The 23,427-nt window shown below is 42.1% G+C and overlaps 1 protein-coding gene across 1 annotated transcript in view; it reads left to right on the top strand.

Annotated features, from left to right (window-relative positions):
- The window catches only part of PLCZ1 (phospholipase C zeta 1), a 130,632-nt gene that overhangs the window by 44,741 nt on the left and 62,464 nt on the right, over window positions 1-23,427 (top strand). The window contains exons 5-8 of the mRNA XM_073623589.1: window positions 2,281-2,425; window positions 4,003-4,155; window positions 7,141-7,308; window positions 12,426-12,632. Coding sequence (XP_073479690.1) covers window positions 2,281-2,425; window positions 4,003-4,155; window positions 7,141-7,308; window positions 12,426-12,632 — 673 coding nt within the window. The remainder of the gene's footprint in view (window positions 1-2,280; window positions 2,426-4,002; window positions 4,156-7,140; window positions 7,309-12,425; window positions 12,633-23,427) is intronic.

The following is a 23,427-nucleotide window of genomic DNA, read 5'->3' as shown; positions in this document are numbered from 1 at the left end:
ACACAGGTACATATACACATGACACATGCACATATACACAGGACACATGACACATATGCACAGGACACATGATACATTTACAGGACACAGGGAGGTATACAGCTGAAGATGGGCATTGTTGACCCTCTTTTTCCACTTGCAGTAGCTGCTGCATTTCTCACCCTCGTCTTATACTCGGGTCAATAAGTTTTTCCCATTTTTTTGTGGTAAATTAGGGCCTCGACTTATACTCGGAACGACTTATACTCGAGTATATACGGTACATGGATAATATAGCATATTAGCTCAGCCAATGGATTTGCACATAATAAAGAGAATAAATAAAGTTGATACAAACGTTATACTATGCAGTATATACAAATGCACGCATCAGAAAACCCGAAGCGCGTTTCGCAAGATCATTGCTCGCTCATCAGGGGTGGATGCAGATGAGATCTATCTAAATAGACAAAAAGATGTGTCACAGAGGTAAATGTAAGAACAATGGCAGAATGGGCGAGAGCAAAACGGCCCAATACTTACCAATGAACGAAACCAGAGTTTCCAACGCTGAACCCCCAAATGGACAGCAGCAGCCAGAGTATGGCACGGGAGCTGAGGGGGAGAAGACGGACACGGGTACCCCCAGGGGGGATGCCAGGAGGCAGACATGGCATAAGTGAAGGTGAATGGTCCTATTGTCTCAGTATGTAGCTTGATAGATATCAGCTGTAAACATAGAGGTATATGTCTCAATGATTTGCCAAATTTATTAAGATGAACATCAAGTTATAAAATCTAATAATATTTTTGTATGAGAGCATGTATACTCTAGCATAAGTATATGTGTCAAGCTTTACTAAAAAAGCAGAGTAGACAAAAGTTGTACAGTTATTTGTATAGAAACATGTGTGGACTAACCTGATCCAATAATGGAGCAGAAATAGAGACCATGGGTAAGAAAGTAAATCCTGAAAAAATGTGTTTGTCTGGGAAAGAAAAAAGGAAAAAGTGTGAAAAGCAGTGTTTTTGATATGCAAACAGCTGAACAGCAATGGAAATCTCTGTGGTGTGCATAGTATTGGTGAGCAAAGGAAGTGATCTCAGCCATGTCTCACCCCTGACTTATATCCCCTGAAGGGGTCTGGTCCGCTCCGCCCAGGGTGTCAGCTACCAATGGGAGTACGCATGCGCAGTGGATTCCCGTCCATCCAAGATGACAAACTGCACTGCCACTGGGTGACAGCGCAACCACGGAAGCCACCCAATGGGTGTAGGAGCATAACGCCGATATGCCGGTGGCCCCTCCACAACGTCCAAACTCTAAGGGTCCTTTCACACTGGGGCGGTTTGCAGGCGCTATTGCGCTAATAATAGCGCCTGCAAACTGACCCGAAAGTGCCGCTGCTTTCATTCCAGTGTGAAAGCCCCGAGGGCTTTCACACTGGAGTGATGCGCTGGCAGGACGGTAAAAAAAGTCCTGCCAGCAGCATCTTCGGAGCGGTGAAGGAGCGGAGTGTATACCGCTCCTTTACCGCTCCTGCTCATTGAAATCAATGGGACAGCGCGGCTATACCACCGGCAAAGCGCCTCTAGCCCCGCTAGCAGCCGCATACCGACGGTAAAGCGCCGCTTATAATAGCGGCGCTTTACCGCCGACAACGCCCCCGCCCCAGTGTAAAAGGACCCTAAAGTCTAACCCTAGGATTCAATCTAACTCCTAAGCCTAATACCAAGGTCTAACCCTTGAACCCAATAACCCTAGCACCAAGTCTAACCCTAGAACGCAACCTAAACCTGAACCTAAATATCAAAGTTTAACTTTAAAGTTCAACATAACCCCTAACCCAAACACTAAATTCTAACCTAAAGATTCAAACTAGCCCCTAATCCAAACACCAAAATCTAACACTAAAAGTCAACTTTACCTCAACACTAAAGTTTTAGTCCTGAATCTTTCCTACCCAAACACCAAAATCTACCCTGGAATTCAGCTTAATCCCCACTTAGTGCCAGCACAAACTCTAGCTCTAGCCATTGTATTCAGCCTTAACATAAACTCTGTAATGCACGAATATCACTATCACTTCAAGTCACATCTATGTTGTAATATATCAGCACCAAAAATGATTACAAAAAATTAAAACATAACCAATACTGCAAGCCTTCAAGACTGAAACAAGCACACTGAACACAACAGACTTGTTTTGGAAACTGGAGGACGGAAACATCCGTGAAGAGAGTATTACCAGCACCCAAATGTCATCATGGCTAATGAGCCCCACTGTCCTTTTCTTCCAGTGCTCTGATGCATGGTTTACGTTGTCTGGAGATTGATTGCTTTGATGGAGCCAAAGGTGAACCAATAGTCTATCACGGACGAACTCTTACCAGCAAAGTTTATTTTAAATCTGTAATCTATGTCATTGACAAGTATGCCTTTAAGGTAAGGGAAAAACACAATTAAAAAATGAATGTATTAATAATTGGAAACAAAAATGAAGAAAATAACGGACTTTCAGGTGCCAAAGTTAATCTCGAGAAAAAGGCAAGTACACAACCTCCATAAAAATATCCGACGTTTTTATTATTAACACCGATGATTAAAAATGGGTTCTCACCCCTTCCTCAGTTGGGGAACATCTGTCTTGATAGGACCGGCATCTCTGGATACACCTTGATTGATCTGGAGCACTCCCCATAACTCCACAGCACTTTATATGTGTTGGCATAAGAAATTAACTTACTCCACTTTCTTTGAAGCAGATACCTGGGCGGTTTTTGAGGGCTCCATATTGCTGTCCACACTTCACTAGTCCTCCTTGCAGTTGAGGTGACTTGTGATATCCTTTTTGATTGGATGCAGTGCTATACATATATCACATCGGTTATGGATTAGACTCCTGATGAAGCTAATTGATGGCAAAACGCATCAAGACCCATGATTATATCCTGTATTCCTACATATGTTGATGTGTTGGTCTCTATAAACCCATTATTATATTTACTCTAGTTGGGCAGTACAGCTAAGCACTCCTCTGAGTGATCATAGTTGCAGTGACCCAGAACTGTATTTACAGCATATATTTTTATGCTACATATTTTTTAATCATTGATGTTAATAACAAAAACTTTGGATATTTTTTATGAAGGTTATGTATTTGCCTTTTTCTCGAGATTAGCTTTGGCACCTGAAAGTCCGTTGTTTTCTTAATTTTTGTTTCTCACGTTCCTTTTGCATGTGGTGTCAATAGTGTCTATATCTCCCTCCTAAATTTTAATGTATTAATTATTGCTAAAGTCAAAGTGTACTTTAGTTTGCATTTTGACACTGTCTCTGAAGAGTTCTCCCCTTTGAAATCTCCCCTGAAATGAAAACTGTGGTAACATAGTGCAGAACCTCCTTAACCTAAGCTTTCCCTGGAGTCACAAAAATGCATATAGACAGACTTTGTGCTAACGTCCTCCATATTCATATGCTCACATCCTCGTCCCTGGTATGGCACTGGCGTTGAGAGTCCAAATATGTTTGTGCTGTCTAATAGGAAGATACAAGATGGGATACAGAACTGTAGGATGGCAGATGTCATAAGGGGTATGACTGTCACTCTGCCAACCAGAGCACTGGAAGGGAAGGGCAGGAAGAAGCATTTTTACTGGCAAAAAAGGGTATTATAAGGCATTTTCAAGCAAATATTAGTCTTACATCACAATATGTCGGATACAGGACTATAAAGAGCTGAACAGGGTGGAGACATCAACTAGGCTTTTTAATGTAGTTAATAGTGGTAAGGATATTTGTGATTCGTACTTGATGTAGATCTCTCTTCTAGTAGAAGGAATTCCAGTGTTGCTGTATCTGGAGTGTTTCTTTAGGCATGTCACATACAGATCGGCACTACTGATGTTCCCGGCTATGAGCTCAGAATTCTTCTGACAGGCAGCTCATTAATCATGAAAATAAATGTTTGTCGTCTCTCAGATTCCAATACAACAATACAACTAACCATCTTCTTTTGTCAGACATCGCAGTATCCGCTGGTGTTGTCCCTGGAGGACCATTGTTCCTACAAGCAGCAGGAAGTCCTAGCCAATCACTTAATCACCATCCTCGGAGACAAACTACTGAGAACCGCCATTACTGATTCATCATCTGAAGTCCTGCCATCCCCTGAGGTGAGTGACATACTGGAGTCGCACATGTGAGAGGCACAAAGTTGTAACACCACTGCCCCTTGTAGTTGTTTGGCAGGTGATGGTAGTTAGCTGGCACTATAAACAGCTAAAACATAAAAAAAATCAACCATAACGATCATTATTTTCAGTCAAGTGGCTGCTATCCTCAGCTCTCATTGGCTCTCACCACTAAGAAAATATTGGGTAAGCGTCTGGAAGGGAAATATAATGGTTTTTGGTCAGTTTTAAAATAGTTTTTAGAATTTTTAAGTTTATAAACTGTTTTAAGTGTTTTTTTACCCACATTGAGTTTTCAGAAATATACATTTCATAATTTGAGCTTCTTGCATGATTCTGATATTTAATAGGGTTCTTGCATGCCTAAGGAGAAACCACAGCATTGCTCACATTATGTGAAATTTGGAGGGTAGGGCTTCCTCTGATCACTCAGATCACATCACAGCAGAGGCTATTTCCAGCAAAATTGTAAAAGTGACTTAAAAGGAGGAGCATAGCAGTCCAGAGATCTACCTATTGGAAGTTAATGGTAATATCTTACCTGACCCTGCTAAAAAGATTTATTTCTATGTGGTAGATGTAGAAGAACACACCGGGATCTCATTCATCTCTTCTGACATTGCCTGAAGTTACACTGGTACTGGGCCGGGGTTCTGTCCACTCTTAATAGAGTTTTTCAAACTAACGTGCCTCTCGACCTGAAATGTTGTTTGCTAGGTATTCTCGGTGAAGTGATTCCAGAGGAGATGACGAGAGTGGTCTTTGCCAGAGCTTTTTTTAAGGCTCGCAAATGAATTCTACTATTATGGAAATTTTCAGATCCACCCTCCCTTAAGACCTAAGTGACTCATATGGGGGATACTCTTCTTCTTAAACGTTAACCAACACAGGGGCTACATGGTCAACTTTGAGAAGCTGTGGGCACCATGGCTGGACACGCTTGGTCTGAATCCTAGGGAACTTATTCAGATGCGATTTTTGCAATGTCCGGATGTATAACTTCACTACAATATACAGTGATATAAAGGGGTTGATTTACTAAAGGCAAATAGACTGTGCACTTTGCAAAGTGTAGTTTCACCGTGGATAGGCAGTTGCTCCAGAGCTTAGTAAATGAGGTAAAGGTTCACTTTGCAAAGAATGCCCAATCATGTGCAAGGAAAATTTAAAAACAGCATTTTTGCTTGCACATGATTGGATGATGGAAGTCAGCAGATCTTCTGCTCATTTACGAAGTTCTGGAGCAACTTCACTTGCAGGGTGCAACTGCATTTTGCAAAGTGCACAGTCTTTTTGCCTTTAGTAAATCAACCCCATGTCTTTACACTGGAATTTTTTATGATGTTCGATAAAGCTTCTCTTGAAAAAAGGATTTATTTAGTGGCAGGCAGAGCTCTCCTTCAAGAAAGTGGTTTAATTTACAGCATATTGTTAATGTTTCTCTCCTACCAGAGAAGAATCTGATGTTAACTGGAGACTAAAATTTTTCACTGCAGTTATCAAAATAAAAATGACGCTTAAAAAATACCCTAAAAATAAATAGATATTCACCATAATGTCCCACTTTTCTAACTCCACCTAACATTGCATAGCACAGGGACATGTGACAAGATGTGGCAGTCATGCCCAGGAGCATGGTAAAAAGCTTGCTGAATGTGGCTACATTGGATTATAGAAAACTCAGAATAAGCTTAAATGAAACATATCCACTGTTCACAGATTTGTTTTTTGGAGTTGTTCCTTAAAAATGAACATGAAACAGCAGACGTTGGACAAGCTGTAAATTGGTTTCCTGAGAGGTAATATCACAGTGAGAGACGCTGTCATGTCTGCTGGCTGTACTGTCATGCCTGTCCATGCTCAGAAGGGTCCTCAATCAGAGATCATCAGCATTGGTATTACTCTCACCACCAGTATAGTGGGGATATAAGGGATTGTAATGTGGTCTTTGTCTCCAGCATCCACTAAATACTAAAACATCAGTTCTGGGTGGAATTACCTTTGTTTGTATGTTTGTCTTAAAATTCAAAAATGAATGGTGAAGTGTAGGTGTCACACACAATTCTCAACATCTATTATGAGGGAAGCAATGCTGGACGTGAACTGTTCATCTCCCAGCACTGGCGGACTCTCTGCTTCCATCCTGATGACTCCTTGGCCCTCTCCAGGTAATTAGTTGCTCCACCTGCAGCTGACAGATATCCGCCGTCTGGAGAGTGATAATCCCCCTCCACACTTATCTCTGGCACTTCACTCCTGGGTGCACTCATTGTGTGTGGAGGGCTAGTAATTACCATTCAGCACACTGACTGGAGCCTAAGCACAATATTTCCAGCAACTCCCTTTACTGACAAATGCAAAAAATTGCTAAAACAATAAGCCGGTTCAGTTTTGGGAGGAACAATCTGCTCACTTCCAAAATTAGAAAACCACCAAGTACTAACTGCACTTATAATGGTTACAAGACAGAACACCACCCATTAAAATTCTAGGAGATAAAAGCATTATCCATCCTCTGACAGGTATGTGATGACACCCATCGCTCCACCTGCCAGGCACACTTGTAAGGATATACATTTTTCCTACTGTGTTTGGCTTTTCCTCCCACAGCTAAAAAGGCCTGCTTAAGGAAGGAAATGTTTGGCTCCCATGATGCAATAACACCCTTCCTATCCAGCTGTATGTATGGCGAGATGCCGGGTGGCAGGATAAAGTGGAGATCAGTCACATTAATACCGAATTTATGAGGGTGTTGGGTTCTGGAGTGTACAATAGGTGTTACACTGCAGAGAGGGTGGGGCAGAGTGATAACTGGTTGTATTTGGTGTTCAACATAATATCATCTTTTACTATTGGAGTACATTTTCTCTTTAATGTCCTAGGAGTCAATAAGCCCCTCCCCTGCGGAAATCCGAGCTTCATCCACTAGCAGCTCTGACTATTAATAATTGTTTTCTTTTGTTTTAGGCTCTTAAAGGTAAAATATTATTAAAACACAAAAAGATTGAACCAGTGCAGATTCCCAGCCCTGCCCTCAGCGGACAGGCAGTTGGAGAGCAGGATGAGGAAGAATCCACTGATGGCTTGGAAGAGTCTGAAGATGAAAAACAAACTGGAAAACATGTCAGATTCAAGGTACAACATCTGCCATTGGCTCACTGCATCTCATAAGCGAGGTGTTGTTATACTGGCCACCTCCTGACCATATCTTTGTATTATTCTAATATATATTAAACGGTATATATATATATATATATATATATATATATATATATAGAGTGTGTGTATATGTGTATGTACAGTATATGTGTGTACATGATCTTTGTTTTATGAAAATACAGAGAGCATTATCATACAGGATTCCCAGAGTGTATTGGGTCTTCTAGAGGGAGTACAGCAGAGTCTGCTCCCTTTCAGGTACTCTGTCTCCACACTTATCTCTGTCACTTCACTCCTGAGTGTACTCTTTGTGTGTGGAGGGACAGTAATTACCATTCAGCACACTGACTGGAGCCTGCGCACAATATTTCCAGCAACTCACTTCACTGGCAAGTCCAAAAGCTTGCTAAAACAATAAGCCAGTTCAGTTTTAGGAGGGACAATCTGCTCTTTTCCAAAATTAGAAAACCACCAAGTATGAACTGCACTTATAATGGTTACAAAACAGAGCCCACTCCATTAAAATTCTAGATGATAATAGAATTATCCATCCGTGACAGGTATGTGATGACACCCATCGCTCCACCTGCCAGGCACACTTGTAAGGATATACATTTTTTCCTACTATGTGTTGCCTTTCCTCCCACAGCTAAAAAGGCCTGCTTAAGGAAGGAAATGTTTGTCTTCCATGATGCAATAACACCCTTCCTATCCAGCTGTATGTATCGCGAGCTGACAGGTGGCAGGATAAAGTGGAGATCAGTCACATTAATACTGAATTTATGAGGGTGTTGGATTCTGGAATTCACAATAGTTGTTACACTGCAGAGAGAGGGAGGCAGAGTGATAACTGGTTGTATTTGGTGTTCAACATAATATCATCTTTTACTATTGGAGTACATTTTCTCTTTAATGTTCTAGGAGTCAATAAGCCCCTACCCTGCTGAAATCTGAGCTTCATCCACTAGCTGCTCTGATTATTAATAATTGTTTTGTTTTGTTTTAGGCTCCCTTCCCGCCGACCGTACGCATATGTGCGTACTCGGCTTTCCGGGGTTATACCGGGATGATGCCCGCAGCTGCAGGCATCATCCCGGTACCGTTGTTTTGAGTGGGCGATCGGCTACCCGTATATAACAACCGATGCGGCTAAAAGCCGCTCGGCTGTTATACAGGAGGAGCGGGAGGGGACGTCCCCCCTCCCGCCACCTCCCGCCGCTCTTACTGGGCCTCCCGTGCGATCGGGAGGCTCGGTGTCCAATCGGCTGCCTCCGGCGGCTGTGGGCGGGCTGGAACGAAGCTGTGGGCGGCTTCGTTCCAGCCTTCTCAATGTAAACGCGGAAGCAACGTCATGACGTCACTTCCCGTTTACTCGGCTGCCAATGGCGCCGAATTTAAAAAGATACACAGTATTCAGAATCGCAGTTTTCGGCGATCTGAATACTTTGAAGTGCAGAGGAGGGATCGGGGGTCTTTTAGACCCCCGATCCCTCCATAAAGAGTACCTGTCACCACCTATTACTGTCACAAGGGATGTTTACATTCCTTGTGACAGCAATAAAAGTAAAAAAAAAAACATTTTTTAAAAAAACACAATTTATAAGTCTAAAAATAAATAAAATAAATAAATTAAAAAAAAAAAATTTTTTTAAAGCGCCCCCGACCCCGCGTGCTCGCGCAGCGAAGAAAATGCATACGGAAGTAGTGCCCGCATATGTAAACGGTGTTCAAATCACACATGTGAGCTATTGCCGCGATCGTCGGAGCGAGAGCAATAATTCTAGCCCTCCTCTGTAACTCTAACCTGGTAACCATAAAAAAAATTTAAAGCGTCGCCTATGGAAATTCATAGCTACCATAGTTTGCCGCCATTCCACGAGTGCGTGCAATTATAAAGCGTGACATGTTTGGTATCTATTTACTCGGCGTAACATCATCTTTCACATTATACAAAAAAATTGAGGTAACTTTACTGTTTGGATTTTTTAAAATTCATGGAAGTGTCCCTTTTCCAAAAATTTGCGTTTAAAACACCGCTGCACAAATACCGTGTGATATAAAATATTGCAACAATCTCCATTTTATTCTCTAGATTCTCTGCTAAAAAATATATATATAATGTTTGGGGGTTCTAAGTAATTTTCTAGCAAAAAATGGATTTTAACTTGTAAACACCAAATTTCAAAAATAGGCTTAGTCATGAAAGGGTTAAAGGTAAAGTAATACTAAAACACAAAAAGATTGAACCAGCGCAGATTCCCAGCCCTGTCCCCAGCAAACAGGCAGCTGGAGAGCAGAACGAGGAAGAATCCACTGATGGATTGGAAGAGTCTGAAGATGAAGAACCAACTGGAAGACATGTCAGATTCAAGCTGGATAACCTAAAGAAACTCCAGAGATCCAAACAGCAGGTACAACATCTGCCATTGACTGACTGCATCTTATAAGCGAGGTGTTGTTATACTGGCCACCTCCTGACCATATCTTTGTATTTGTATTATTCTAATATATATAAAATGGTATATATACAGTATCTCACAAAAGTGAGTACACCCCTCACATTTTTGTAAATGTTTTATTCTATCTTTTCATGTGACAACACTAAAGAAATTACACTTTGCTACAATGTAAAGTAGTGAGTGTACAGCTTGTATAACAGTGTAAATTTGTTGTCCCCTCAAAATAACTCAACACACAGCCATTAATCTCAAAACCGCTGGCAACAAAAGTGAGTACACCCCCAAGTGAAAATGTCCAAATTGGGCCCAATTGGCCATTTTTCCTTCCCAGTGTCATGTGACTCGTTAGTGTTACAAGGTCTCGGGAATGAATGGGGAGCAGGTGTGGTAAATTTGGTGTTATCGCTCTCACTCTCTCATACTGGTCACTGGAAGTTCAACATGGCACCTCATGGCAAAGAACTCTCTGAGGATCTGAAAAAAAGAATTGCTACTCTACATAAAGATGGCCTAGGCTATAAGAAGATTGCCAAGACCCTGAAACTAAGCTGCAGCACAGTGGCCAAGACCATACAGCGGTTTAACAGGACAGGTTCCACTCAGAACAGGCCTCGCCATGATTGACTAAAGAAGTTGAGTGCTCATGCTCAGCGTCATATCCAGAAGTTGTCTTTGGGAAATAGACATATGAGTGGTGCCAGCATTACTGCAGAGGTTGAAGGGGTGGGGGGGTCAGCCTGTCAGTGCTCAGACCATACGCCGCAAACTGCATCAAATTGGTCTGCATGGCTGCCGTCCCAGAAGGAGGCCTCTTCTAAAGATAATGCACAAGAAAGCCCACAAACAGTTTGCTGAAGACAAGCAGACTAAGGACATGGATTACTGGAACCATGTCCTGGGGTCTGATGAGACCAAGTTAAACTTATTTGGTACAGATGGTGTCAAGCGTGTGTGGCGGCAACCAGGTGAGGAGTACAAAGACAAGTGTGTCTTGCCTAAAGTCAAGCATGGTGGTGGAAGTGTCATAGTCTGGGGCTGCATGAGTGCTGTCGGCACTGGGAGCTACAGTTCATTGAGGGAACCATGAATGCCAACATGTACTGTAACATGCTGAAGCAGAGCATGATTCCCCTCCCTTCAGAGACTGGGCTGCACGGCAGTATTCCAACATGATAACGACCCCAAACACACCTCCAAGACGAGCACTACCTTGCTAAAGAAGCTGAGGGTAAAGGTGACGGACTAGCCAAGCATGTCTCCAGACCTAAACCTTATTGAGCATCTGTGGGGCATCCTCAAATGGAAGGTGGAGGAGAGTAAGGTCTCTAACATCCACCAGCTCTGTGATGTCCTCATGGAGGAGTGGAAGAGGACTCCAGTGGCAACCTGTGAAGCTCTGGTGAACTCCATGCCCAAGAGGGTTGAGGCAGTGGTGGAAAATAATGGTGGCCACACAAAATATTGACACTTTGGGTCCAATTTGGACATTTCCATTTAGGGGTGTACTCAATTTTGTTGCCAGCAGTTTAGACATTAATGGCTGTGTGTTGAGGACACAGCAAATTTACACTGTTATACAAGCTGTACACTCACTACCTTACATTGTAGCAAAGTGTCATTTCTTCAGTGTTGTCACATGAAAAGATATAATAAAATATTTACAAAAATGTGAAGGGTGTACTCACTTTTGTGAGATACTGTATATATATCTATATCTATATATATGTATATATATATATTGATTGTGTGTTAATGTGTGTATGTACAGTAAATGTGTGTACATGATCTTTGTTTTATGAAAATACAGAGAACATTATCATACAGGATTCCCACCCAGAGTGTATTCTTCTAGAGGGAGTACAGCAGAGTCTGCTCCCTTTCAGGTACTCTGTCTCCACACTTATCTCTGTCACTTCACTCCTGAGTGCACTCTTTGTGTGTGGAGGGCTAGTAATTACCATTCAGTACACTGCAAGAAGCCTGCACACAATATTTCCAGCAACTCACTTCACTGACAAATCGAAAAGCTTGCTAAAACAATAAGCCAGTTCAGTTTTGGGAGGGACAATCTGCTCACTTCCAAAATTAGAACATCACCAAGTACTAACTGCACTTATAATGGTTACAAAACAGAACCCAGACCATTAAAATTCTAGACGATAATATAATTATCTGTTTTCTGGCAGGTATGTATGTGATGACACTTATCGTTCCACCTGCCAGGCACACTTGTAAGGATATACATTTTTCCTACTGTGTGTGGCCTTTCCTCCCACAGCTAAAAAGGCCTGCTTAAAGAAGGAAATGTTTGGGTTCCATGATGCAATAAAACCCTTCCTATCCAGCCGTTTGTAAAGCGAGCTGACAGGTGGCAGGATAAAGTGGAGATCAGTCACATTAATACAGAATTTATGAGGGTGTTGGGTTCTGGAATGCATAATAGTTGTTACACTGCAGAGAGAGGGGGGCAGAGTAATAACTGGTTGTATTTAGTGTTCAACATAATATCATCTTTTACTATTGGAGTACATTTTCTCTTTAATATCCTATGAGCAATAAGCCCCTCCCCTGCAGAACTCTGAGCTTCATCCACTAGAAACCCTGATTATTAATAATTGTTTTCTTTCTCTTTAGGCTCTTAAAGGTAAAATATTAAAAAAACAGAAAAAGATTGAACCAGCGCAGATTCCCAGCCCTGTCCTCAGCAGACAGGCAGCTGGAGAGCAGGATGAGGAAGAATCCACTGATGGCTTGGAAGAGTCTGAAGATGAAAAACCAACTGGAAAACATGTCAGATTCAAGCTGGATAAGGTGAAGAAACATCTGAGATCAAAACTGCAGGTACAACATCTGCCATTGGCTCACTGCATCTCATACGTGAGGTGTTGTTATACTGGCCACCTCCTGACCATATCTTTGTATTACCATATATATATATATATATATATATATATATATACACAAAGTATATATCATATATCCCAGATAGCAAGCAATTGAGCTGCAAGTTTGAAAATGACTTGCTAAGCTATTGCCAGACTTGCCAGGCTTCACAAGTTTGATGCACAATGGCAGCAAGTCCACATTGCATGACTCCAGATCATATTTCTGTGCAAATATTCTGCAAGTCTGCTGTAAGTTCTGATTCAGTTATGCTGTGCAATAGTCATCCCACCACAAAGGCCACTGTGACTTGCAGAGCTCTTGCTGTAGACTCTCCACTGCAACTTTGCTCTTGCTAGAGTCTTGCCACACAAATTTCCTACAAATTGGAAAAATGTCAACTAGAATTTGTGCTTCAAGTGCTCTGTAAGTGTACAACTTGCCAGTGAAAATGTGCAGCAAGTTAACAGACTTACAACACTGCCACAAATGTGTGCCAAGTTATCCTTGCTATCTGAAATAGCGTGTTTATATAGGAGTATGAATATGTGTGTACTCTTTGTTTTTATGAAAATACAGAGAGCATTGATCATACAGGATTCCCAGAGTGTATTGTGTCTTCTAGAGAGAGTTCAGCAGAGTCTGCTCCCTTTCAGGCACTCTGTCCCTGATTGAAGCTTTGAACTGAGCCAACAGAGGGATAGGAAAAGTCACTTCTCTAGAGGTGAAGGAGTCACTGCTGTGCAGGGGGAGAGGGAGGGGAGAGGGTCTCTGTGCTGGAGGAGGGTCACACCTCTGAAAGGGGAATGGGTTACTGCGCTGGAGGGATCACTTCTCTTTATGGGAAGAAATCACTGCTCTGGGTTGGGAAGAGTCACTGCTCGAGGGGGGTGTTACTGCTCCAGGACAGGTGGAGTCACTGTTCTGGAGGGGATCATTACACTGGAGAAAGAGGGGTGACTTCTCTGGAGGGAGAAGAGTCACCCCTCTAGAAGGGGAATGGGTTTACTGCTCTGGAGGGGTCACTTCTTTGGAAAACTATGCTTCAAAACTCTGGAATTTACTTCCAAAGAACACCAGAAAGTAATCCTCTCTAAGGCCCCTTTCACACTATTTTTAGTGGCGATTTACCGTAGTTTTTGCTGAGGTTTTCGGCCTCTAGCGGGGCGCTTTTAACCCCCGCCAGTGGCTCAAAAAGGGTTAAAACAACCCGGAAAACGCCGCGGTGCTTTGCCGGCGGTTTGGTGGCGCTGCCCATTCATTTCAGTGGGCATAAGCGGTTTAGGAATGGTGTATACTCCGCTCCTTCACCGCTCCAAAGATGCTGCTTGCAGGAGTTTTTTAACGTCCTGCCAGGGCATCACCTCAGTGTGAAAGCACTCAGGCTTTCACACTAATGCCCCGTACACACGGTCAGACATTGATCGGACATTCCGACAACAAAATCCTAGGATTTTTTCCGACGGATGTTGGCTCAAACTTGTCTTGCATACACACGGTCACACAAAGTTGTCGGAAAATCCAATCATTCTGAACGCGGTGACGTAAAACACGTATGTCGGGACTATAAACTGCTAAAATCATTTAAGTTCATTTTTTCCCTCATTAATGTACACACAGCACCCCATATTGACAGAAAAACAGAGAATTGTTGACATTTTTGCAGATTTAATAAAAAAGAAAAACTGAAATATCACATAGTCCTAAGTATTCAGACCCTTTGCTCAGTATTTAGTAGAAGCACCCTTTTGATCTTATACAGCCATGAGTCTTTTTGGGAAGGATGCAACAAGTTTTTCACACCTGGATTTGGGGATCCTCTGCCATTCCTCCTTGCAGATCCTCTCCAGTTCTGTCAGGTTGGGTGGTAAACGTTGGTGGACAGCCATTTTTAGGTCTCTCCAGGGATGCTCAATTGGGTTTAAGTCAGGGCTCTGGCTGGGCCATTCAAGAACAGTCACGCAGTTGTTGTGAAGCCGCTCCTTCATTATTTTAGCTGTGTGATTAGGGTCATTGTCTTGTTGGAAGGTAAAACTTCGGCCCAGTCTGAGGTCCTGAGCACTCTGGAGAAGGTTTTCATCCAGGATATACCTGTACTTGGCCGCATTCATCTTTCCCTCAATTGCAACCAGTCTATAACCCGTTATTTAAGAACCGTCAGAAGAGGAGACGCGTTACACAGCGGGAGCCTCCCACCATGCCAGCATGGATGCGGAGCGGCCCGGAGAAGAAGATGAAGAAGAGAAGAAGATGAAGAAGAGAAGAAGAAAAGAAGATTAAGAAGAAGATGAAGAGAAGAGCGGGAGGCTCCCTCCATGCCATCATGGATGCGGAGCAGCCCTAGGAGAAGAAGGGAAGAAGACGCCGCGGAGGAGATGCTGGACGAGAACACCGGAGGAAGAACCAGAAGAGCCAGAAGAACCAGAAGAAGAAGAAGAAGATGAAGGAAGATAGAAGAAAGAAGAAGCATTTAAATAAAGGAATTGTCAAGAACTGTCTCTTGTCATTTTTAACATTTTTGACAGTTTTTTAGTAAAATGGTAGGGGTACTTTTGTACCCCCTTACCATTTCACACAGGGGGGGGCCGGGATCTGGGGGTCCCCTTGTTAAAGGGGGCTTCCAGATTCCGATAAGCCCCCCACCCGCAGACCCCCACAACCACTGGCCAGGGTTGTGGGGATGAGGTCCTTGTCCTCATCAACATGGGGACAAGGTGTTTTGGGGGGCTACCCCAAAGCACCCTCCCAATGTTGAGGGCATGTGGCCTGGTACAGTTCAGGAGGGGGGGTGCTCTCTCGTCTCCCCCTCTTTTCCTGTGGCCTGCCAGGTTGCGTGCTCGGATAAGGGTCTGGTATGGATTTTTGGGGGGACCCCACGCCTTTTTCTTTTTTTAATTTTGGTGTGGGGTTCCCCTTAAAATCCATACCAGACCTGAAGGGTCTGGTATGGAATTTAGGGGGACCCCCACGTCATTTTTTTTTTAAATTTTGGCCGGGGTTCCCCTTAATATCCATACCAGACCTGAAGGGCCTGGTATGGAATTTAGGGGGACCCCCTACTTTTTTTTTTTAATTTTGGTTTGTGGTTCCCCTGTGGGGAATTCCCATGCCGTTTTTATCAATGAACTTCTATGTGTATTGTCGGACTGGCAATGCAATAGCCGCGAGTAGTTTTAAATGACTTTTTTTCCTTTGAAATGTCATTTTGCTGTTAGACTGTTCTAAACACGGGAGACATGCGCCCCTTTACAGGCATACTATAGACATCCCCCAGGTACGAAATTTAAAGGGATTTTACACTTTTATTGTTTGACTTTAAGCATTATTAAAATCAATGCTCCCGAAAAAACGGCTGTTTTTGAAACACTTTTTATGACAATAACTTGCATATAAGCCTTTAAAATTAGCACTTTTGATTATTCATGTTCGTGTCCCATAGACTTTAACGGTGTTCGCGTGTTCGAACAAACTTTTTTCCTGTTCGCATGTTCTGGTGCGAACCGAACAGGGGGGTGTTCGGCTCATCCCTACTTAGGACCATGTGATATTTCAGTTTTTCTTTTTTAATAAATCTGCAAAAATGGCAACAATTCTGTGTTTTTCTGTCAATATGGGGTGCTGTGTGTACATTAATGAGGAAAAAAATTAACTTAAATGATTATAGCAAATGGCTGCAATATAACAAAGAGTGAAAAATTTAAGGGGGTCTGAATACTTTCCGTCCCCACTGTATATACATATACTGTACAGTGTATATATATATATATATATATATATATACACACACACACACACACATTAGTATTATGACAGATAAAGGCAGAGTTACAGGAAGATTTAGCATGAGGGTTACAGAGTGTGGTGTTAGGGTGATAGTGTTAGAGTTACAGACAAATTAGTATTAGGGTTATTGGGATGGTTAGTGTGAAGGTTACAGGAAGATTAGTGTTAGGGTTACAGGGACAGTTGGTATGAGAAGTAGTGAAATAGTTGTAAGGGATACAGGAAGGTTAGTGTTAGTGTTAATGGGAGAGCTAGTGTTAGTGTTATGGGTCAGTGTAAGGGTTACAGGGAAGTAGACAAGCAATTTTTTTCATTCCAAATTAGTTTTTCGACGAAATTCAACAAACTCGTTAATTCGGAAATATTCAAATTAACGAAAACCCATTTAACAAATTTTTCCAAAATTCGAAAATCCGTAGATTCGGAAATTTTAGAATTCTAAAATTGAAAATTGGGAAATAATCTAAAATTCGGAAATTCGAAAATTCGAAAATTCGAATATTCAGAAATTCCAAAATTCAGAAATGCGAAAATCCAAAAATTTTAAAATCTGAAAATTAAAACGAAAATCCAAAAATTAGAACAAAAATCCAAAAATAAGAATGAAAATCCAAAAATTAGAAAACCCAAAAATTAGAAAATCTGAAATAACTAACTAACTAATAATAACTATTAAACTATAGTTATTGGAATTTCCTTTCAAATGTGGCTGTTAGTGAACATAATGAATGCAAAATTATCCGAAATAATGAATGCCACATCTAAACAAATGGAAGTAACTATTTAATAATAATAAATAATAATGATAATAATAAAAACTTTTTATTATTATTAATTCATTATGTTCCATTAGTTTAGATGCGGCATTCGTTATTTCGGACAATTCGTAACTTTGGATAAATTTGCATTCGTTGCATTCACTAACAGCCAAATTTGAAAGGAAATTTCAATACCTATAATTTAATAGTTAGTTATTATTAGTTAGTTAGTTAGTTACTATTTCAGATTTTTTAATTTTGAGACTTCCGAATTCTCTAAATTCCAAAATTTCGAATTTTTGGATTTCGAATTTCCGAATTTTCAAATTTCCGAATTTCCGATTTTTGAATTTCAAAATGTTTGAATTTTCGAATTTATTTGAAATAACGAATGTCGATTGTAATGAATGACCCGAAAAATTAGTGAAAAAAAAAATGAATGAAACGAAAACAAACACATTTTTTGGCAGTGCACATGTCTACAGGGTAGATTAGTGTGAGGGTTACAGGATGGATTAGTGTTTGTTAATGTGAAAGTTACCGTCAGATTAGCCTGAAAAAACGGATAAAAAATGCTCAACAAGTAAAATCCCATTCATTTCAATGGCACCTGTTCACATCTGAGCATTTTGTCACATGATTACAGGCGTTTTTCTGACATATACATTGGTAACTTGAACAAATTTGCAGCAAAAACTTGGTAAAAATGCTTCAAAATTGCTGTAAAAACTAGGTAAAAACGCGCTACTTTGAAACACTCAGGTGTGAATGCGGACTTCAAAGTAGTCCCTGCACTACTTTGGTCCGACTTTGATGCCAGTTACACAGGCAATCGCGGCAAAGTCTCGGCCGCAAAATCGCTGTAAAATCGTGTGACTTTGAAGTCACAGTAGTGTGAAAGGGGACTAAGGGTTACAGGGAGGGTTCCTGTTAAGGTTGCAGGGAAGGTAAGTATGTTGGTTACAGGAGGAGTGTGAGGGTTACAGTGGGGATTAATGTTTGGCATCATTCACACCTTAATGTTTTGTACCTCGAAGCTCCAAAATGCTCATCATCCTAAATCCCATGAATTTCAAAGGGGACTGTTCACATATGAGCGCTCAGATGCCTATAGCTTCAGGCTGCTTTCACACTGCTCAGTTGCAAAAACGCAGTCAAAATGCATATGCGTTTTTGCCACGTTTTGGGTGTGTTTTGCACCATTTCATCGGGGACGTGCATTTTTTGGGGGAAATGTTTTTTTTTGTTGATTTTGCACATATAAACAGTACAAAAACATAGTACTACACAACAAAAGTAACAGTTATGCCCCGTACACACGGTCAGACTTTGTTCGGACATTCCGACAACAAAATCCTCGGATTTTTTCCAACGGATGTTGGCTCAAACTTGTTTTGCCTACACACGGTCGCACAAAGTTGTCGGAATTTCCGATCGCCAAGAACGCGGTGACGTCAAGCACGTACGACGAGACTAGAAAAGGCCAGTTCAGAACCAAGCGCGGCACCCTTTGGGCTCCTTTTGCTAATCTCGTGTTAGTAAAAGTTTGGTGAGAGACGATTCGCGCTTTTTCAGACTCGTGGCTTTCAGATCGTTTTCTGCCGTTCAGTTTGTGCTTGTGGGTTTGTATCTGCTCTTCAGTGCGTGCAGTCAGTTCGTATTGGAGTTTTCTGTGCGATCTTGTCCGCTCGTTGGTGTTTTTCAGGTCGCTCTTCACAGGCCTTGCTGTTCTTCAGTGCGTTCTGTTACTTCGTTCTGAGCAGCCGACCGTTTTCTAGCCATGTTTCGTATGCGTACTCCTCGTAGAGTTCGTGCTGTGCGGGGGCTTGGTGTTGGGGTCCTGACCTTGACACAAGTCCAGTCCATGAACAGGGTGGGGAGGAGTTCATGGACCAAGAATTGGTTGCTTCAGCGTGACCAGTTCTGTCATATGCCTTTGCTCCGTGAGATCCGTGAGAATAATCCTGATGATTTCAGGAACTTTCTCAGGATGATGGACCCCGTATTTCACCATTTGTTGGCTTCGCTGACCCCCTATATCAGCAGGCAGGATACCTGCATGAGGCAAGCCATCACTCCGGAGCAGAGGTTGGTCGCTACCTTGCGGTATTTGGCCACAGGGAGAAGCCTGCAGGACTTGAAGTTCTCGACAGGCATCTCCCCCCAGGCTCTGGGGATCATTATCCCAGAGACCTGTTCTGCCATCATCCAGGTCCTGCAGAAGGAGTATATGAAGGTAAGATTTTTATCCTTTAATATCACATTTTATTGTATTGAATGATTGATAATATATTGTATTTCTTTCCTCATTCCCTAATTACCATGATTGTAATATGCTGTGAATGTCCCCTTTGTCCTCATGCATGCTGGATTTTTATGTAATTATTATTTTAGGTCCTTCATACATATTTGCCCTTCAATAACCTCCCCAGCATGGTGTCTCCTGCCCTATATTCACCTCATGTAGTTACTTAACAATGTATTTTATCAGCTCCATAGTAGTGCTTTACCCCAAACACCCCCTAAAATGTTTTGAAATGTTATTTTTGATTTAAATTCAGGCAGAGTGGCAGAGGCTTTTTTTTGTGGTGTCCCCAAATTTTTTGTAACCCTCCCTCCCCCAACTGCTAAGTCAGCTGATCCCAATTCTCTATCTTCAATCATCTATCTGCTGACTTTGCCAAACCCATACACACTATACCCATCTCTTTAGTGCTCAGATTTATGGATTAATTCCCCAAAGCATGTAGTGCAAGGGCCTGCCTGTATACTTTCCAATGGTACTGTTTAAAGTTCTTGTATCCTATTATGATCTTGATAGGTAATAGCAGAATGTCCAAATGTGCTCAAATGTGTACAGTGTGTATTTATATCTTTGTATTATGACACTTCTTACCTGTCCAGTGGGCTGCCAATAGTGTAACTAAGGAGGGGCTGTTCCAAGTAATACCCTGTATTTAGGCATTAATCTCTCAATGAAGTGAAGAGGGTTACCTGTCCAAGAGTTCCCCCCCCCCTATAATGTTAGAAATGGCCCATGAGGGGGGGAGGGGGAATATGATAGGTGTACCTTATACTTTGTTGTTGTTAAATTCCCCTTAATAAATGCTATCTGGAGGTTGACCCATAATGTTTGTGTCTAATCTGCTTGCCAGGTTTCTGTGAAAAAATAGAAATTGTTTATTGTTTTTTCCTCAACAGTTTCCTTCCACGCCACGGGAATGGCAGACTGTGGCCTCCCACTTTGCCCAGCGGTGGAACTTTTCTAACTGCGGAGGGGCAATTGATGGGAAACACGTCCACATCGTCCCACCACCCAACTCGGGGTCGTACTATTATAATTACAAGGGGTTTAATAGTATAGTGATGTTGGCGGTGGTGTCGGCTAATTACGACTTCTTGTATGTGGACGTGGGGAAGAATGGCCGGATGTCCGATGGTGGAGTCATCGCCCAGACGGAGTTCTACAGGCGTCTCCAGAATGGCAGCTTGGACTTGCCACCTCCAGAGGACAATGTTGAAGGTCTCCCATTTGTGTTCGTTGCTGATGAAGCATTTGCGCTGGGGGACCACCTGATGCAGCCATTCCCGATGAGGACCCTCACCCCGGAACAGAGGGTTTTTAATTACCGGCTGGCCAGAGCCCGAAGAGTGGTGGAGAACACATTTGGAATCCTGGCCAGCCGGTTCCGATTATTTATGACACCCATCCATATGGCGGAGTATAAACTGAACCATATAATACTTGCCTGCTGTGTTCTCCATAATTTTCTACAAAAACATTCAGCCAACTATGCTGGCTCAGTTGGGCCTGAGGCCGGAATCCCAAATACATCAACAATGACGGCACTTGAAAGCGGCCGTCCTGGCTTGCCCTCCCTGAATGCCCGTGATGTCCGGTTACGATACCTGGAGTTCTTTGCGGGTAGGGGGGCTATCAATATGCCAGACAATCTGTGACACCTTTTTTAAATAAAAAACAACCAAAAGAAATTCTTGGTGGACATTTACTGCTTGTGTTTGTTTTAGCTGACCCTGACAGAAATGTGTTGAGTGCAGAAAATGTCGTGATTGGGTAACCTTATAAAAAACAGTGTTGGCTGGTACTTCCTAAATGCAAAAACACATTTCACTACAAGTGCACTTGCAACTGCACTGAACCTGCACTTGTAGTGCAAAGAGGATTTGCCCTTAGGAAATAACCCCCATTTGTGCATAAAACAACAATTACATCACCCCAAAAGTGTTGTAGTGTTGAGACAATAATCCACACATTCTTGAGTAAGGCACTTTTTTATACCTGCACAATCACATGCGCATTTACCAAAGGTTTTTAAAACAAACCAACATATTTGTTGTATAACAATGTTTGCAGTAGCATTATGAAAAATCAAAATATCCATTTCAGATAAAACAGGCCTGTGTAAAACCAACAAGAAAGCCAAAAAACTTGAACTTACAAAGTTCACATTAGGTAAAACCTGAAGGCTATATCAGACATCAGTATTTAGGAACTGGGTTTGATCTAGCGTTCAGATGGGGGGAAATCACCCCTGGAAAAGCCAAATTTGGAAGATGCACACCAATTTATGAATGGCAACATGTGCTATCTGCCATCAGGGGGGATCAAGGGACGTGTTTTGGGGGAGAAAGCCTTTCCTCAATGCGACTTTATAATTGAGGAAGGTGTTGCACCCCCAAAACGCGTCCATTGATCTCCCGTGATGGCAGATAGCACATGTTGGCACACTGTGTGCATCCTCCAAATTTGGCTTTTCGAAACATTTTAAAAATTTTTGGAAGATTGGACCACATTAATAAAACAGGTGATTTTGTGGGGTTTAAATTCGCCCCAAAACATCAATGATGTTATTATTTTTTTTAATAACATCACTGATTTGTTTCTGGATGTTTTGCAATTGGAGATTACACCCCATGATCTCCCCGATAAGTATCTGGGCACTTTCTGAAGTAAAGCGTTCAGGATCCCTCACATCACGATCACCTAAAAAGAGATAAAGAACAAAAAAAAGGTCTCAAAAATCTGCCACCATCCATCTCGTTTACCTGAGTCTGTGGTCGCAGACACTCACCTGTTGTGGTGCCAATCTCCACCATGTCTTCTTCTTCCTCCTGCTCTTCTTCTTCGTTTGGGGGTATTTCACCTTCTTCCATAGGTGGGGGGTCTGTGGTCTCCTCGGATGAGGGCTGTCCTCCGAGTCTTTTCTCCCCTATGTAAAACAAAAATGGTATAATTAGCACACAGATATTTGATGGCAGAACTAGAAATAGGAAACATTGCTTGGAAGTGGGGTACAATTGTCTATTTTAGCCGAGTTCCAAGATGTATATTTTTTTTATTGCCCTTTGTCAAGCTGCAATACTTTACATGTTTGGTACAAGCTTCACAGATGTAGCCCCCCCTATAGTATACACTGGAGCACCTGTGTGCCCCCCTAATAAAAATGGTGTTCTGGGGTCCCACACTAGTGCTCCAGTGTCCAGATGTGAAAACAGCTGCTCAGTGTCCTCTCTTTACACACAATCTAGTTGTCATTTCATTCTAGTAACAAACCCATCTACACAAACAAATCTTTGGCATCCAAGTAGGCCCCAAAAAATGTGTGAAAATGCATATGGCCTAAACAATGGTGTTCTAGAGGCCGAAATAAAAATGTTTGATACGAACGAATAATGGGCCCATGAACATTAAAGTTGCCCTTTTAAACGTTACAATTAATAAAAGCATATGGAGCAGAACGAACGTAATAAAGACAGAAAGAATAGGAACACAGCACAACTACTTACTTTTTTGCAGCACTCTCCGGATCTTGCGGTACTGCTCTGGCTCTCTCAACTTCAGGTCTGACCACCTCTTCCTGAGCTGATCTTTAGACCTTCGTACCCCGAAATTCCGCTCTAGACTCCTGACCACTTTACCAATGATTTTTGCCTTTCGGATGTTGGGGTTGGGGTAAGGCCCATATTTTCCGTCATAGTCGGACTTCCTCATGATGTGTACCATCTCCAACATCTCCCCAAACGACATATTTGTGGCCTTAAAACGTCTCCTTCTGGATCGGGACGTGCCTGGATCCGGGCTTTCCTCCTCCTCGTTGCTATAATTAGCATGCACCTGCTGTAACTCTGCCATCATGCTCTTCACCCACTGCGCCGAACGAAAAGGGGCGGGGAATACACTAGAAAGAACG

This window comes from Aquarana catesbeiana, linkage group LG03 (assembly GCF_042186555.1).
Source record: "Aquarana catesbeiana isolate 2022-GZ linkage group LG03, ASM4218655v1, whole genome shotgun sequence".
Taxonomy (NCBI): domain Eukaryota; kingdom Metazoa; phylum Chordata; class Amphibia; order Anura; family Ranidae; genus Aquarana; species Aquarana catesbeiana.
The sequence above is the reverse complement of the archived record's forward strand: the minus strand, read 5'-3'. Positions and strand labels throughout refer to the sequence as shown.